The sequence below is a fragment of the Ambystoma mexicanum genome, chromosome 11, assembly GCF_040938575.1.
Source record: "Ambystoma mexicanum isolate Mex_15411 chromosome 11, UKY_AmexF1_1, whole genome shotgun sequence".
In the NCBI taxonomy this organism is placed as follows: domain Eukaryota; kingdom Metazoa; phylum Chordata; class Amphibia; order Caudata; family Ambystomatidae; genus Ambystoma; species Ambystoma mexicanum.
Window position 1 is genome coordinate 833,177,023 of NC_090934.1, and position 18,946 is coordinate 833,195,968.

An 18,946-nucleotide genomic window follows, 5' to 3' on the forward strand; every position below is an offset into this window, starting at 1 on the left:
CTTTCATAGATTACTTTTCTGGAAATCTCGTCGGGGGAGAACAGAGGAAAGGAAGAGAAAGGGACGGGGGCAGTTGGCACCTGGGATGTTGCAGAGGCCCAAGAGCACACAGTGTCAGTATGGGGTCATCAATGCAGCCGCCACAGCACGGAAAACGTGTGCAAAAGCATTAAGGTGGAGAGTTCCATACTGTAGTCTTCCAGGGGTCACAGGCACCCTATCTTGTTCCTGTCCTCATGTTTTTATTGAGCTATTTGATGTACTGCAGATAGTGTTCGTGGTATGGGTGTTTTCCTGCGGCTCTCCTCCCCTGTAACATCCTTTTATAAATTATATTGTTGGTGTGTAATTGGGACCAGGTGGGGGGGGGAGAGGCAATAAATAAAATGTTACCAAGAAATGGCAACATAGTCAAAGACTAAGGGAAACATAGTTTCCCAGTACTGACATTCTGAAGGACGTCTGTTTCCCCACAACAAGTGAGCAAACGCCCAGGGAAGTTCAGCTGAAGGCTGGGCTCCACTGGAAAAAGTCAGGACAGGAAAGCCAAATAAAAGCAAAAGGTTTGGAGGGGTCCATAAACGGAGGCAAAATTGCACATGGATGAAATCTTTCCTAACTCCGATTGGTCCTCAAATTTCATTGAAGTCGGCTTCTGTGAGGTTTTTAAAATCAATTTTTCCTACAAATTTCTAAATTGCTTTTAGATTGAGTGAGGTTTATTTAGTTTTGTTTTATTGGTTTCCCTTTAGAACTTGATTCTATGATGAGGTATTTTATAAGAATTGTATTTTGTGATTTCTCAATTAACTTTGTTTTTATCCTGCCTTTTTAATGCTGTGATAACTATATTTGTACATGCCACTTTTAATTGGGGTAAAGAAATATGGCTTACAAGTTGTTGAGCTAAAATCACTTTAGTCAATTAAGAATCTTCGGAGTCACGGAGAAGCAGTTGTATTTATACTAATGGTAGAGATGTGATTAACTAAACTCTGGAATCTGATCCTGTTTAGAAATTTTACAAGATTGGTTCTGTCAGAATTGTACCTTCCGCCTCTCGAAGACGCCTTTTATCCAAGATCCTGATTCCTCTGCTGCACGCAAGGGCATGCTAATCGTTGTTTCTCTTTTCCAGTACAAGTACAGGGACCTAACTGTACGTGAGATCATCGGTGTTAACACACTGTACAAAGACCTCAAACCTGTTATGGATGGTTATGGTGAGTACGTCATTGCAGTATGCACTAGCTGTTTTGTCTACAAAAATGAGTTTGTAGAATTGTAGCTCAAATGGTGCCATAAGCATTCCTTGTTGTTCATCCTAAAGAATTACAGTGCATATGCCCTCTTTGTGCTCTGCTGATTTAAAACATGTTTTCTATACAATAAACCTCTTGACCTGATTCCGAAAATCACAATCAGTACTAATGCTGTAATTTGTCTGATGCTTAAATGTCATTGATTTGGCCTTCATGCTAATTTGTGAAGGTTTGTTGTGTAAAGTGCAGAACTATGTGCATTTGTAAGTGGTGGTTCCTAAAATGAACATTTTGAAATGTACTGATGCTCCATGTTGAAGGAAAGTGCAAATGCGCTGTTCACTATAGAGGGGCTGCTCTTTGAATTGCTTCATCCATAAGGTGGCAAGCATGCCATGAGTATTGTGGCGAACCAGGAGGAGTCGTCGGACAAGTTACTGATATGTGCAAATGTTTTATGTAATTAAAAACAAAAAATGCCTAACTAGCCCTATTGCTAAAAGGGATGTTCATTACCTGCAAAATTAAAACTAAGGGTGCATGTCAAGTCCAAAGTAAGTCTTCTGTTCGAATCCTAACCACTAAATGGCACCTAGTCCAAATCCAAGTGCAATTCTTGGTATGTCTCTGACCTAGCTACACTTAAACAGAAGTGTAGGGTGGCGGAGATGAAATAGAGGGCTTCTTGCTCATCCTCTGACAAACTGGCCTGCCGCCTGCTCCAAAGGCAATACCGACTTGCCGTCCGCTTTAAGAAGAGAGTCCACAAACAAGCCCAAGTCTCTGCTGCATCTAACAATTCGGCCGAACTCTTCAAAATCTGCAAGGAGCTAGCCAACCCTGCTGCAGTCTCCACCCCTCCTCTTGCCTCCCAGGCTCTCTGCAATGCCCTTGCCTCTCACTTTATCTCTAAAACCCAGGACATCCTGTCCACCCTCTCCTCCGCTCCCCCTCCCCCTCTTCCTCCCTTTTCCTTCTCATCCTGCTGACCCTCCCTCTGCTACCCCCCTTTCTCCTCCTTTCCTCTTTTCCCCCCTGATGAGGTTGCTAGACAAGTCCGATCTATGAAAACCTCTTCAAAACAGGTCCATCCCTGTTCCTCTAAAACCATTAAGGACCACATTGACACAGTTGCTCCGGCCCTTGCCGATTTCTGCAACCTCTCCTTTGCCTCTGGCTCTTTTCCCCCTCCCCTCTTAAGCCCTCCCTTGTGCATCCTCTCCTCAAGAAATCCACCGATGACCCATCATGTGTAGCAAACTACCGCCCTATCTCTATCACTCCCTTCTTGGGTAAGCTCCTGGAAAAGCTTGCCATCTCTCAACTTGATCTTCATTCCGACTCTGCTGGCTCCCTCCATGACCACCAATCTGGCTTCAGAGCTGCCAGAAGCACGGAAACTGCTCTCCTGAACATTCGTGATGACCTGCTCTCCAACCTCGAATAACACTCCCTCCGTCCTTATCTTACTTGATCTCTCCTCTGCGTTCGACACGGTCAACCATACCACCCTGCTCAATCGTCTGTGACAACCTGGGTATCACTGATCAGCCTCTGGCCTGGCTGACCTCTTTTCTCTCTGATCGACCCTCCCACTTGGGTCCTTTCTATCTCCCTCTCCACTTGCGGTGTCCCACAGGGGGTCAAGCCTCTCGCCCTTGTTTTTCAACCAATACCTGGCAACTCTCACCTATCGCATTTGTTTTCTGCTCAACTTTCCAGTGTTATGCTGACACCCCACTCATTTTCAGGCTTCCTTCAGTCTCCTCCCCTCCTTCCCTCATCTCCGATTGTCTAAGCGCCATTCAAAATTGGTGTGCCGCCAATGATTTATGTCTAAATGCCAACCAGACCAAGATCCTCCTTATTGGTACACCATCTCCATCCTTTCCTCTCACTCTCTGGCTGTCCTCCCTTGGTCCTCCTCCTACCCCTACCTGTGAGGCCAAGAACCTCGGGGTTATCTTTGACTCTACACTCTCCTTCTCCACACACATCTCTGAAGTCTCCAAAAAGTCAAACTTTTTATTGCACCTCGTTAAAGGTACTCTGCCTTTCCTTTCCTTCCCTTCCCTCAAAAGCTCACTGTCTCCCAAGCTCTGGTTCTCTCCAGACTGGATTACTGTAACAGCCTCTTCCTAAATCTTCCTGCCTCCACTCTCCGCCCTTTACAACTAATCCAGAACAGGACTGCGAGACTTGTCCTTTGCCTCAAGCCCTGGGATCGTACTTCTCCAGCCCTGAAATCCCTTCATTGGCTCCCAGTGGATGCAAGGATTACATGTAAAACCCTCTGCATTATCCACAAGCATTTCTGGGGCCTGGGTCCAAAATACCTTCAACTATCGCTCTGTAAATACCTCCCCTCTTGATCCCTTCACTCGTCTACTTCTAACTCCCTCCGGGTTAGTCGTTTTGCAAAGAAATGAGTTTGGGGTAGAACTCTGTCTTCTGCTGGTGCCTCCCTTTGGAACAACCTCCCGGCCATCCTGAAACTTCAGGAAAACCATTTCCGGTTCCAGAAACATGTCAAGACCTTCCTCTTTGCCTCTGCTTTTACCCCCTCTTCTCCCCTGTTGATCTGTTTCTTCTCTTGGCATCATGCACCTGGCCACCCTCTATTATTCGGGCCCAGGTACCGCTCACCCTGCCACCCTCCTGCACTGCCTCTATGCCACCCTCTGCACTAGGGTTGTGTATCTGTACCCATACAGTCCCCCTCTCACTTTTCCTTCTGCACTTATCAGTTGTACCTTATCTGACCAACCTTCACCTGCCACTTGCTGGCTGCACTACCTTTACTTACTTTTTTTATTTAATATTTATTCTATTTTTCTCTCCTCGGCTATGCACTTTCCACTCCCCATGCCCCTAGAGGCATTTTCCCCTTTGTTTCCCTTTTCCATGCACTTGCACATTCTTAGATGTCACTGGGCCTAGTAAGATCGCTGTTTGTTTATTTTATGTTCTCTCTTGTTCCCCTCCCTTTTGCCTGGTCACGCTCCGAAACACTTGTGGATGAGCGCAATATAAATAAAATATCAATAACTGGCGCTAACACTTGTGAAAATATCGAATGGAAAAGGGGAGGTTTGCACAACAACCTCCGAGTGGACTTCTGCCCAGCCCAACGTATAGTAGACTTGCTCAAATTCTTTAGTTTGCAATGATATAGTTTTCACAATCTTTAGATGTTTTCGTAGACATTATCTTCTGTGTGGGTGTTACTCTCCCCCTTTTATAAAATAAACTGTTACTTCTGATGCTTTTCTCAGGTTTTATTTTCAAATGTCAAAATCTCCTCAGAACTACTTGGCAGAACTACTTGGCAAGACATCTGTCTCCCACCTTCAGGGTATTGGGATTTCCCAAAGTCCTGTGTTTCTCTAGTTTCTTTATTTCACAAATGCAATATTCACTAGCCTGACATACAATGTTCATAGCTCTTTCACTCTGCGTTCATGGGGCTGTGTGCTCAGTAAACTCTCCTACTTTTTCATACTCGTGATGGCTCTTCCAGTCGTGACCTAGAAAGTTTGTATTTCTTTTCCATATCTGCGTCAGCTTCGGTACTCTGTCAAACCAACCGTTACAGAATTTTCTTACGTCCCCAAATCAACAGCGGCTGTGCTCTGGATGGTGCTGCTTCAAGTGGAACAGGTGCTTGTCGGGTGGAGTTCTGTGATTCGGACACCTCTCCAGTCTATGATCTTGGTGTCTGTTACTGGCCCACAGGTCCACCACTGTTCGTCAATGGTCACTCCACCAGAGATGACTGTTGTCTTCCCATCGAGTCTCGTTCCTTAACCAGAGTCTCTTGCTCGGTCAAAGCACCCACGGTCGAGCCTCCTGCTAGTGGGGGTCTCTCCAATGCTGGCACTGCTGATCATTGTGACTCATTGCTGCGAAGGCTCGCCTCTGCATAGCAGTTGTTCTCCTCCCTCTGTGGGTGTCTCCTCCATTCACAGTCCGCCCTCTCTTTATGCAAGTCATTGTAACGTTCTTCATTGACCATGGTATTGAGCCGACTTTGGGCATTACCTGAAGCTAGTAGAAACAAAGAAGGCTCTTGGTTAAATATGGTCTTTGCAGGAGATGCCAAGTTTTTCCTACATCCATATAAGCAGACAAGATGGTTTGGACTGGGAGTTAATTGTGGAATGGGAGTCCTTGTCCCCAAGAGGGGAGTGGTAGGGCCAGTAAGTGGTTAGCATTAGCACCGAAGACTTAACGTAGACCCTTAATTTGACCAGGTGGAGAACCTTCCTCATAGCGATGGGGCTAGTTAGGTGTTTGTCTTTTAATTTAAATAAAATCTTTGAACAGGTCAGTAACTTATCTGACTCCTTCTGGTTTGCATCAGTGCTCTTGGTTTAAAATCAGGTCTGGTTCTTCTCAGGGGGGACTTGAGACCCACGGCAGCACCCTGGCTTCTCCCCAGCTATCCCCCAGCCCACTTAAATCTCTGCATAGAACCTAAGAAGACACCAAGGTAATCTGTTAAAGGAAACAGTTGGTTAATTCCTATCATTTTGCTGCAAAATCAAGTGTTGGCTCTGCATGAACACCCCAGTGGCTAGTCATAAAGGCATAATATTGAGATACCCTTTTGGTGGCATTCCTTGGCTGCTGATGTGCAGGAAATGGCTATCATGTTTCTTCAGTTTACATGCCTACCTTTTACCAAAATATCAGACTGGGATACCAATTAATCTCTAGTTTCTTGTCCCATTTTTGGAAGATACCTTTAGCAACGCCAGACACATGCTTCACAATTATTAAGCATAGAACAGGTTAATTGGTTGTGTTCCTTCTCTGTAGAGGGGCTCAAACATTCTTTCTTATTTCAAAAGACTTGGAGTTTCAACCAACGTTACTCAAGTTAATCCAGAAGTTGACCCCTTGCTTGCTGTGCTTTGAGATGCACAGCTGCATCTCGTTGATAAGGCCCAACAAGGCTGAAATACATTTCTGGGGGGCGAGGGGGGAGGTGTTCAGATGAGAATTGATTGTCGGGCAATTCTGTGCGGGACTGCTTTGGTGGGTGGGACCAGACTGATATGCAAATGGGATTTCTCCTCTGTGAAATGAACAGAAAGCAAAGACCCCCCCTGAGTGGGAATCTTCCTGTAGAACAGGTAATTTGGCTGTGTTCTTTCTCAGTAGAGGGACTCCTCATTTTGATTTGTTTTGCAATTAATAAAAGAAATTGGAAGTGCTGGTGACAACCCTATTTGTATCGTACACAGGAAATAAATTGCACTTGTACTTGTCTTGCACATTTTGTGATTCATGCCAGCAATGTGGTCGGGTCTTTGACTGTCAAAACGTTTAAGTGCCTCTATCCTTTCTGACCAAAAGATTGTGTCATATAACCTTAATTCGATTAACGCAGTGCATCGCCATACACTGCGACGGACCTAAAGTCAAATCTTTTTTTTAGCCAAGGTATGTGTGCTAGTTTGGAATACTAAAAGCTTTTGGGCACTATAGTAGTCCAGGTCAAAGGTACTGATTTTGAGTGGATGTGTGTGTTTAGATAAGTCATACTTCACATATGAAAAATACAGCAATGATGCATGTAATTCCAGCTGGAATAATGTAGCAGCTTCTGTTGAAGTGAACCACATACAACCATGTTTTAGCTTTTTGTAGTTTCATGCTGAATCAGCCAGTGCGTTTTATACCAATGTTTTTCTAGTTCCTTGAATTTAACTCGCAGGTTTGCATTTTGGATGATCTACAATTATATGTTCATAATTGATGCAAGACTGCATGTACGAAACTTTACATTCTCTGTTCACCCAAGAGTCGTTTGTCTGGTGCATCTCCCCCCAGGAAATCTAGGGAAATTGGGCCTTAAATGCCTAGGAGGATTGTGAAAAAAGCAAGTTGTACTGTTCGTAGTGAAAGTGTTTCAGCCACTTTATGGAATGGATAAAAAAAATAAAACCTCTTAATATAGCTAACAAACCTGCATCTGACCCTTTATCGTAGAGTTCTTCAGTGTCACAATATGGATCAGAGTGCTTTTATTTATCATTCAAAGTTTATTCAAACTTGTTCAGCATTACTTCAAACAAAAGGAAAGAAAGTTCATACATTTCACGCATGTCAAAGTCAAGGCTCTATAGTTTTCTCATCACTAATGCTTCGATTAGAGTCTTAAATGTTCCTCTGTTAGTGCATTGTTGAAGGAATAAAGCTATTAGATAGATTAAACAATATCAAAAAGAATCTAAAACAAAATCTCTCCAAAGTCAACCATAGTAATATTAAACAAGGTGCTAAATACTGTTCATAGAGCATATAAGTGCAATTACCCGGGTTCCAGTTCGCTATTTTATTATCAGTGAGAAGGATGACATCTGGTGAATGCCAGGATTATCATGGTTTGTCACAAAGGTTATCAGTGGTGCCCAGTCTGCTAGAAATTGCACCATTTCCCCTTTTAATGCACCATCAATTGTGGACATGGCTGCCATATACCACAACCGAGCCAACCATTCCGTCATAATAGGCACATCTTGGGACTTCCAATGTTTTGCAATTACAAGACGCACTGCTACTAGAAAGTAGGTAATCAGTTTAGAGCTTCTGATGTTCAACTTATAATGGCTGTGAGTGTCATCATTGCCCAGGAGCAGAACTAAAAGGTCCAATTCCAGTTCAAACCCACATATTTCCTTGATCTGGACGTTCATTGCTTGCCCACATGATTGGATTTGATGACTCACCCACCACATGTGGAAGAAGGAGCTTTGGGATACACATGCCTCCAGCACCGAGGGGAGAGCTTGTGAGTCATCTTGTGTAACCGCTCTGGAGTAGGATGCCATAGACATGTTGTTTTCCTTGAGCAGGACCGCTTGGAACGTTCTGTATACCTTTGTCCAGATGCTGAACCAGGGCAGGTCATCTATAGGTCTACCTATGTCCTCCCATCTGGCCATATACCCATGTGGTGGTTTAAACCTAGTCTTATTTAACACCTTGTAGAGTGCCGTGAGACCAGCTGGCGGGGGGGGGCCTATAAATCCTCGAAGAGGGTTGTCTGTTTTCCCCTGTGATACTACTCTCGGTCAATTCACCCAGTGCCGAAGCTGCAAATACTCAAAGCCATCTAGATCTTCCACCATGTTTGCCTGCTTTTAGTCTTCAAAGGTGAGGGGATGATAGTCTCTGTACAATTGGCTCAACCTCTATAAGCCTCCTTCATTCCAGCAGGCAAATCTCCCCTTATCCCTCTCTGGGGGAAACTCAGCATTGTCCCATAGACCTGTCATGGTTAAGGGACAAGTAGTTGTGGTATACCTACGTGCTGCTTTATCCCAGTATCCTAGTGTAGTCCTAGATGTTGGGTGATCTTGCTCACCACTTTTCCGGGATTTCGGCGATTGCCTGCATCTGCATTGTAGGGGGATCCCTAAGGCATCATGCTCAATCGTCACCCAATGCTTTGTATTTTGCGCCGATGCCTGGCTCTCTAGGACCTGCGCTAGCTGGGCTGCATACAAGTAACTTTCAATGTCAGGCACAGCTAAGTCCCCAACTCCCTTAGCTGCCATTAGTCTATGCCTACCCACTATCTGGTGCCTTTTGGCCCATATGAATCGGAACACATGCGACTGCAAATCTTAAAGAATACAAAAAGCAGGCACGGTAGAAGGGTCATTTTAACCGCTGCAATCCTTTCTAGCCAGGAAATGTCAGAATCCCCCTACCCCCATCGTGCCAGATCCTGCTTAGTTCTGGAAAAAAACAGTAAAATATTTGCTGCGTATAGATCTGTGTAACGCGCTGTCAAAACACCCCCAGATATTTTAGGGACAGCGAGGAACTCGTAAAGGGGAATGATGTCTTCAAGCATTCTACTGCCTTCATGGTTTCCGATATATTAAGTATCGTTGATGTGGTAAAATACATTTTGAAGCCTGAAATCATGCCAACTATGAGGTAACGTGGTAATGGATTCCTGCATGTAAAAAGGTTGTCTCCGTATAACGGCATTTTATGTTGATAGCCCACTATGTACAGTCCTCGGATATCTGCCAATGAACGGACCAAACAGGCCACAGGCTCCATGGACGGAGCAAACAGTGACGGGCATAGTGGACATCCCTGACGGGTTCCCCTATGCAGGGCCACTGGATCTGAAGGAACCCAATTAACTTTAACTTGCATCGACAGTAGCAAAGAATTGGCGAGTACCAACCTCAAAAAATTGGCGAGTACCAACCTAAGAAACCATGGGCCGAAACTAGAACCCTTCAACACACTGGACAAGTAAGTCCAATCAACGCGATGGAACACTTTATCAGCGTTGATCGAGAGCAAGGCCATTGAGCGCTTAGATTTCCGTGCCCAGGCCGAGATATTGATCATGGGTCATATGTTAACAGATGCCTGCCGCAAACCCAATCTGATCGGCCAGTACCAGTTCTGACAATACTGCAGCCAATCGTGTGGCTAAAATCTTTGAATATGTTCAGGAGTCGTAATTAAGGACCGCGATCGGCCGGAAGAAAGAACAGAGGGCGGAGTCATTGTCGGGTTTTGTGATTAGCGTGAGCGTGGATTCCCCCATCTTGGGTGTAATGGACCCTGTCTCAACAAAAGAGTTTAAAAGTTTGGCCATTCGGGGACAGAGGTCCCTGGAGAATTATTTCTATAAAAAACAGCAGTGAAGCTGTCTGAGCCTGGTGCTTTATATCTTTGGAGGTAGAGAATGGCTTGAGGCAACTCTTCTGCTGTTATGGGCGCATCGAGAGATTCTCTGGTCCACCGATATGCTGGGTAGCTGAGCTTCTTGAATAAATGCCTCTTGTTGCGGGCCACCCAAGGCTTCTGCCGCAAACAACTCAGAATAATATTGCAACAAGATGTGTACCTTTTCAGGTTCAGCATCCCGTAATATGCCCCTATTATTTTGCAAACCCCTCATGGAGGTATTGTTTTTCTGGGCTTGAGGTTTATAGGCGAAGATTCGGGACGCTTTGTTAGATGTGCTATAACAGAAGTGTTTCGTCCTGAGCAGTTTGTGCGATAGATCATCCTCCCACAATGCCTTTTAACTCTGCCCTAGCTATCTGAAGCTGCCTATACGAACTTCTGGCACCATCCCTCTTATATCGTGCTTCCCATTCTAGGACTCTCCCCTCAGCTTGATCCTGCTGAGCTGAAAGAATCTTTTTCCTTGCTGAGGCTATACTGATCAGCTCCCCTCGTGGTGTGGGGTTAAGGGCCTCCCATACTCCTGATGGCGAAACCTCCCCTGTGTCATTCTCTCTGAAATAGTGGGTGATCCTGTCGGAAATGGTGGCGCACACAACCTGGTCCCCAACAGTGAATCGTTCAATTTCCATCCTGTGGACCTCTGACTCTCCAGCCTATAGCCTACTAATTGCAGAGTAATGCGAGATTGGTCAGAGACCAATGCCACTTCTACAGTAGACGCCGTGATCTCTGCTAACAACGGGTGGGATACCAACAAATAATCAATTCTGGAATAAGCGCGTCGAAAATGTGAGCAATGGGAATGGTCCAGATGTTAGGGATGGAGATGCAACCATACATCAGGGTGCATGTCAGGTATAGCCTGTTTAAGGGCGACCGCCTTAGAGGCTTCAGTTGGGGCTCCAGGGCCAGATCTAGCCCAGCTTCCATCCAACCCTACATTAAAATCTCTTGCCTACCACTAGTTCTCCCCGTTGGAAGTGTGCTATGTGGGAGAATAGTCGGGTATAAAACTGATCCTGCTGTTGGTTAGGGCCATACGCAGACACCACAGTACGATCCTTTCCCGCTATGCATAAATGCAACCCAACGTATCTTCCTTGGATATCGTCTCTCAACCCTTCCCAATTCAAAGTGTGAAGATCTGGCTAACAATATCGCTAACATTGATTTTTTTTGAGGCAAGGAAGCAAAGTACTGATGACGGAACGTGCGAGATCTCATCCTCCGCCAATTCCGCTGCAGAAGATGGGTCTCTTGGAGCAGGGCAATGTCTGCTTTCAGGTCCACTGGTTTGGAGAGCACACTTCTGTTTTCTTGGAGAATTCAGCCCCTGGACATTTATGGAAACAACTTAAACATTAGCTATTGCAATGCTTTGGTTGGTCTGATCTCATCGACAATCAAAACCTGTCCTTCAGGACCCCTATACCAAGTCTGCGAGCCTCTCGTCACCATCCTCCCATCACGCGTTCTGCCTATATAAGAAAATATCTCATTGTGTCCACCCCTAACTGTGCAGCACTGTATACAATGGTGTTGGATATCAAAAATACAAAGAAAACTAAAAACCGAAAAAACCCTGCATGGGGTAACCATCAAGTTCTACCACCTGATAGAGGGCTCGAACACCCAATGCCCCAGAGGTGCGAAAACTTTCAAACTATACGGCTTAATTCAGCCTCTACTGCAGCTGCAGTTGACATTCATTGCAACGCCCAACAGTTGGCAATTCTCATGCAATTGATAGCTCCGTGATAACCAAGTCTGATTCGATTCCAGCCCAAAGTCACTCGGGAGCCTCGGTATCTCTGCTCCTCTCTTCTGTCCATAGAAGGCCTCCTACGTTCTCGTTTCCTGCTCTTTCTGGACTGTGATTGGGACCCCAAAGTGGCGGAATCCCCCAGGGAGCTCTCCTCTAGTAAATGTATCTCCGCTTCAGGAATCTTCAAAGTTTCTACTGCCGCCCTGGGAGACGTAAATTGGTGTTGATTCCCATCCAATTGGAATGGGATTTGCAAGGGGTAACCCCATCTATAACCGATCCCCTTGTCTGAGAGACAGGTGGTCAGTGGCCGCATCAATCTGCGACTTTGAATCGTTCCCTGGGAGAGGTCTTGAAATAGCTGGAGTGAGGATCCCCTAAAGTTGAAGCTTCTCAGTTGCCTGGCCCTTTGGAAAATAAGGTCTTTGGCATGGAAGAAGTGCCTTCTCATCAGGAAGGAGGTTCAGTCTCATTTGGAAGATAGAAAACGCCCTATGCGTTTGGTCTAGCGTGAGATCCACCTCCACATCCGATAGTATTTCTCAGAAGAGCTCCCTGACATATTCCTCCAGGTCCTGGTCCTTAATCTCACTTGGGATCCCCCTGATCTGCATGTTATTTCGGAGAGATCTGTTTTCGGCGTCCTCCTGCTTCTCCTTTGCCATACATCGATAAGCCTCGAGCGCCGTCACCCTCCTGCTCCAGCTGGTCGTGGGAGTGTGCCTGTTCGCAGAAGGGTTATTCCATTTCCCCCAATTTGGACTCGTTCTGCTGTTCCGTGTCGGACAGTTCCTGGAAGGAACTTTTCAATTCCTTTACTGTTGCCGCCATCTCTTTCTGTATGGATTGGAACACAGGCAAATATCTCTTTTTGTGGCTTTTTGTGCTGCCTCATCTACAACTGCGCAGGGTCGGGCAGCATTTTTTTTTTTTAATGTTGGAGCATTTCCTTAATAGTGGTACCAGTTTTCTCCTTGACCTTTCCTGACTTTACAAAGAGAGCATTTTCAGTGACTGTTGGGAGTTTTGCCCTTAGCGTTTCTGTGTTTTAGATATTGGGACACTGGTTGTAAATGCCCTGGTATCAAAAGTGAATGCACCTGAGGGTAATGGGCCCATTATATGGCCCTCCTTATTAGTATGTTGGTAATTCCGGCAGGATACCGGCAAACGGACTTACTGTTACTGGCTCCTGATATGCTGGTATTATCGGCATATTACAGGTTCCGACGGGAGGTAAATCCCCATTCCATGGAGTCCATAAGACAGCATAGTTGGGGAGACTGCACATATGTAGCCTGAATCTAAGACCACAAAAGTGGGCTTTATGTTTCAACTTGTCGGATTGCCAGTAAAAGCATCTTTAGGTCTGCTGTGCTGGCTGAAGTATTCCCCAAGTGTTTGGTCAGCATGTTTTGATGTACAAATACATTCTAATGTATAAACTATTCTTTAATTGCAGCTGAATGCTTTGAGTGCTTACCAATTGCAGGTATAGCAAACGCATTTGTGTAAACCTGAGAATACATCCATAATGGAATGTCAGGCAACACGTTTTGGTTCCACTTGTATTGTCCTCTCTCACATATGCCTACCTTCTAGCATTTCACATCTGTATTCAGCAGGTGTATAATGATTTGACATTTCTAATACTTGTGCTTGTGGCAGCTTCCAATTGTACCAAATATATACTGTTATGTATTGTTTTATTGGCAGCTAATGTGTGCTCTTGTTGTACCATTATCTGTACAATATTTATGTTGTGAGTCTGTTTAGTAATTGAATGGATATATGACCTCTATGCAATAGGCTCTGTCTCCTAAGAGGCAAGATGTGTATTGTTACGGTGTGCGGCGGGTTTTGGCACAACATACATTCTTAGGGATAACTGAAGTGTTTTATTGACCAAAGTGCGGGGTGGTTCAGGCAGGGGAGGGTGAAGTAATGGGTGGCTTGATCTTAAACAAGTCTGTTCTCGACCTCGCAACAGGACACTGAAGACATGTCAAACATGAGATGAGACACAAAGACGTGGTTCTTCAAATGGTTCCAAAGAGACAAAACGGAAGGTGAAAATTGAAATAACAGATCGTGAGCCCAAAACATCCTTGTGCAAAGTTCTAGGGTCGGTCTCATCCATGCCCCTCTTCAAACTCCAGTGCAGCGCCCTGGTGTCGGACTCTACATTTTCAGGGTACCCAAACTAAATTCTAAAGCGTCCGTGGGAAGGGCCCTTAAGTTTAACATGTCGCGGGTGGCAGAGTCTTGTTCTCTTCCAGACATGGGAAACCGAGATAGATATCGCTCTACAATAGTCTGCTCGCTCAAGGTTTCATGGACATGGTTTGGGAGTTCATTATCATCTGACCACTTCCCAATTCTAGGGTCATGGTCTCCTGTTCAATCCCCTCTTTGCTATCACTTTCATAGCCTCGCTGTCCCTCAGAGAGACGGTACCATCTTGTGCATCCTCCCATCTCTGAAATCTTCCCTCATCTCACACATGATTTGGTCCTACAACTCATTATCCAGATCTGACCTTTCTTTTTCTCCCTTCCCAGATAGCATTGGTTGTCCTTCTCTGTCCTCTTTGACTTTTCCTCTCCAGAAAACTCCCACCACCCCCCACCTATAACACTCTGCAGATGGCAACAATTTTCCAGTGTGCATTAGTCCCTCCAACCTATCCAGGTGGAAGCTCTCTCCTTCCAACCTCCTCAGTATAAATCTCAAACTGGTAACTCCTCCTACTCCACCGGTATTTCTTCCCTCCATCCTCTAGCACTCTGCTCCTGGCTCTCCTCTCAATAGGCCTCTTGCTCACCAATTGCTGCCAAACACCTTCCTCCATCTCCTTCGCGAACAATTTCAATTCTTTGATGGCGCCATCTGGCGGTTATGGTCTGTTCTCTCCGCCCTTTTGCAGGTACTTAGGGTTTGAATTGCACATGCTTTATGGGGGCTGTGCTGTGATTAGGCCGTGCGGCTGTGGTCAGGTGGGCTGAAAGGAGGGTTGGCTTGAACTTGTATCAAGGCCTTCTGTCATAATCATAGTTTGCAGCTTGATTATGTGCCTCAGTGCTTCTGAGTGGGTTGTGTCATCAGAGTGGATTATGGGTTGTTCTGACCTGCTTACCTGGGCTGTGATGTCATGTGGAACCTTCTAGCCTAATGGAAGGTTGGCAGGGTCTGGGTTCCGGGATTCTGGGAAGGACAGTTGGTTGTTGCTCTGGATGAGTGTGGATGTACCAGTGCTTTCTCTACCATGTAACTCCAAGGATTAAACGTACCTTCTGGCCTTGGCGTTGTATGAGGCAGGCAACCTCCTTTACATCACTGGCGACGAGGATGGTTGTGCTTCTGGGAAGGGGCAGCTGGAGAGGGGTACCACCTTCCTGATGTGACATTCCACATTTGTACCGGGTCCGGACGGCCAGAAGGAGTTGGCTCAGCGGATCCTGCAGGTAGGATTGTGCAGGAGCAGCAGTGGGGCATTGTCGGGGTCCATGAGGGTGGCCCTGGCAAGTGGCAGAGTCACGGTGACGAGTGGCTTCTGTGAGGAAGAACAGCAGTCTTTGCTGTTGTGGCTTGTGACGGTAGGCTGAGGTGGCCAGGTCAAGAGCTGTCGGTGTGGCCTGGACTGGTCACCGTGCTGTGCTAGTACGTGCAGACGCAGCCGGAGGAGCGGAGCAGCGTGTGGTGGTCGGCTGGTGAGGCGCCGGCCATGGGTGTGATTGGCAGCTGAGCGGGGTGCCTGCCACAGTCTTCGGTTACAGCGAGAGCGGGCGTTGGGCCCCTCGAGCAGGTGGAGCTGCTTGACACTTGCAGTGTCGGTGTTGGAGGTCATGGAGCGTGCTGTGGGCCGGGCGGGGCAGCGACGGGGGGGACAGAGAAATGGGCTGCGTTGATGAGCCCGTTGGAGATGTTTCCTCCATGGTGCCAGAGACCGATATGATGATGATGATGATGTCGGCGGACTTGGAGTGGGCTTTCCAGCATGGGTGGCTGGAACGTGCCATTGTCCTGGAACGCGGCGTGGGTTCTGAAGAGCCGGAAGCGGTGAAGGAGGGTCAAGCCCTGCTGGGACGCAACGCTGCTGTGGATCGCGGCGTGGAAGTAAGGTGTGCCGATATTAATGACGTTTTCAATTCGGCATGCGCTGGAGCGCTTTTGGTGCTGTATTGCCTGAGGAGTCCATTACAGTAACTGCAGGTTTTTGTGATGATTTGAGAAGGTGGACAAATTGTTCACTGGATGTGCGAAAGAGACGGATGGTGGTCGCAACGCGCTGGAGGCGCAGGGCTCGTGTTTCATGTGCGTCAAGGGATGGCAATGGCAGCAGGTCTTTTGCAACAGGTGCTGCAGCATGGCGATGAGCTTGAGGGAGCTTGATCCCGCATTGAAGGGTGCAGGATTTCTGTGCTAGATTTTAAGCACAGTTTGACATTTGGTTGGGGGGTTTACTTTTGCGCCTCCTGTTCTGGGGTGTAATGCCCATTTGTTTTATCCGTTTAGTCGTGTTTTGTGTCTGTTTGTAGGGGAATGACCCTTGGTAATTTCCAGAGTGGCCGGGTGGGCTCTGGTGTGTGTGTGGCAGTGAGGGCTGTCAATTAGCAGGCGCAGTTAGGTGCTGTCTATGTTGTGGTTAAGGGGGGGCAGTTAGGTACTGTCTATTTGTCTGTTTGTGGTTGGCAGTTAGGTGCTGTCTGTTTGTGGTTGGCAGTTAGGTGCTGTCTATTTTGCGGTTAAGGGGCAGTGAGGTGCTGTCTATTAAGCGTGGGCTGTTAGGTGCAGTCTTTATTTTTATTTATTTTTAAATCTGTGGGCTAGTGTTTATTTGTTGGGGTGCAGTGTTATTGTAGGAGGTTGTTTGCTAGCGGGTGTTGTTGTTAGCGGGTGTAAGGAGGGAGATGTGTCATAATCATAGCTTGCAGCTTGATTATGTGGATCAGTGCTTTTGAGTGGGTTATGACATAAGAGGGGAATATGGGTTGTTCTGACCTGCTTACCTGGGCTGTGAGGTCACGTGGAACCTTCTTGCCTAATGGAAGGTTGGCAGGGTATGGGTTCTGGGATTCTGGGAATGACCGTTGGTTGTTGCTCTGGATGAGTGTGGATGTCCCGGTGCTTTCTTTACCATGTAACTACAAGGATGAAACTTACCTGTAAACTTACATTCTGGTCTTGGCATTGTGTAAGACAGGCAGCCCACGTTATTTCACTGGCGACGAGGATGGGATCGCAGGAACGTCCACCACGGTAAGTATAAGATTATTTTATTGTCCTTGGTTCAGCCCTCTCTGGACAAGACTGTATGAGACAAGACAAGACGCCAGACACTGTGTTCCCCACACCCCTTGCGGCCACCTCCGATCACCAACTGCCAACGGTCACCCAAGCCCCAGCATTCTCCCAGAACCATGGTGACCTCACGGAGCCACGCGCACATGCGCCATTACGACACATCCTCCTCCCTCATACTGCACAAAAATGCAATGGAACACTGACCCGCAATGCTCCACACACCATGACACAACAGACACTCCAGACTTATCACTAAGTGGCCAACTAGGCAACAGACCGGAAGCACAAGGAAAAACAACAATCTACGCTGAACCAACACCAGACCACACTAGCGCCACCATGTCCACCACACAGTATCACTGACCGCAATACCGTCCCAACCGTGAACACACTAGGTACAGTGAACACACTTCCACAAACCCAACATAAACGAGAATCTTTTACCTCCCAGGAATTTCTTGGGATAGATGAACTCCCCACAAACTCCTGTAAAAAACAGTAAACCATACCCAAACACCACTAGTGGCAACCTCAGCCACCTTCATCAAAACCCGAACGCCATTGAGTGACCTAAAACACCATGAGTGGCAACCTTGACCACAGTCACTAAAACCCAAAACACCATTGAGTGACCCTAAACACCAATGAGTGGCAACCACCGTCATCAAAACCCAAAAAACCATTGTTACTCTGACACCTCTAGGTAGAAAACTCGCCCACCACAGTTGCTAAACCAAACACCACAATTGGCAACCCTCAGCCACTTTTACAAAAACAAAACCTCCTGAGTGGCAGCACCTAAGCCACCCACCACTATTTGCTGCACTCCCCAGAACGCAACCGCAACCAAATGGGGACCAACACACTTCCACCTAGCGCTCGCCCTGCACCAGCCGACCTAGGGATGCAGCCGACCCCGAAATGCTGCGCAATAATGATTACACAATCAGCTGCTCTACACTCATCCACACACCACTTAGAGGCCTGGACGAGGAATTGGTAACACAATCCACAATGTGCAATCCATGTGGTCATAAAGAGAGGAGCTGGTTTTGCTTCTTGTTCGGGGGTGCACTCACATGCGCAAGAACTGTGAGGAAGGCCATAGGGCGCGGTGCCCGGAGCCAGTGATGTCAGCGATGGAGGAGATTGCTACTTACGATGAAGGACATGACCGTTTGCTCTTGGCCCGGTGCACAGTGTGGTGAAGGTGACAGCGATTGGGATCTCGCGTCCGGTCAGCCGGTGCAGTCGAGTTGCTGTCCGTGATGGAGTGGTGTTAGGGAGAATTCTCTGTTTAGGCTGAATTTCCTAACCTAGTCAGTCCCCCAGCGGCTTTGCTGGATTTCTCGAGTTTGTTTTTTTCCACCCTGCCAAGAGTGAGACTCTTTTCCTCCCACTCTTGGACATGTATGTGTGTAATTCCTTTGAATGTCAATGTGTTCTATGGGCTATGGGGTCTTTTACTCCATAGGGTCTCATATGTTTTTCTATGTGTTACACCGCACCCTACGTGCCGTAACACTGGGGCGTCCTAGCGGACCTCCACCATAGGCTCCATACCCGGGGACTGACTACTGTCTCCCCGGGCATGTAAAGTCACCATTGGCTTTACTAGACCTAAATTTACTAACAGAACTAGTACAAACCATCTTATTGTGGACGTACTAGTAGGGGTAATTCGATTACTCCTGGATCTGTTACTCGAGGGGGCACTGTCCCGTCCCCCCCGTCGAGTTTTGGCTGGTGGCAGTGGAAACTACTTGTTATGTTTGACCCCGGACATAACCCTATGGGATTCGTCCCATTGTTGGAGATTGATACTTTTCCTCGTTAATCTCTAACGTACCACCGGTCTACTTATCTTAAATAAGTTTAT

The 18,946-nt window shown here is 46.7% G+C and overlaps 1 protein-coding gene across 1 annotated transcript in view; it reads left to right on the forward strand.

Moving 5' to 3' along the window:
- The window catches only part of TSG101 (tumor susceptibility 101), a 586,297-nt gene that overhangs the window by 35,659 nt on the left and 531,692 nt on the right, over positions 1 to 18,946 (forward strand). Inside the window, exon 2 of the mRNA XM_069623783.1 lies at positions 1,139 to 1,223. Within this exon, the coding sequence (XP_069479884.1) occupies positions 1,139 to 1,223 (85 nt within the window). The remainder of the gene's footprint in view (positions 1 to 1,138; positions 1,224 to 18,946) is intronic.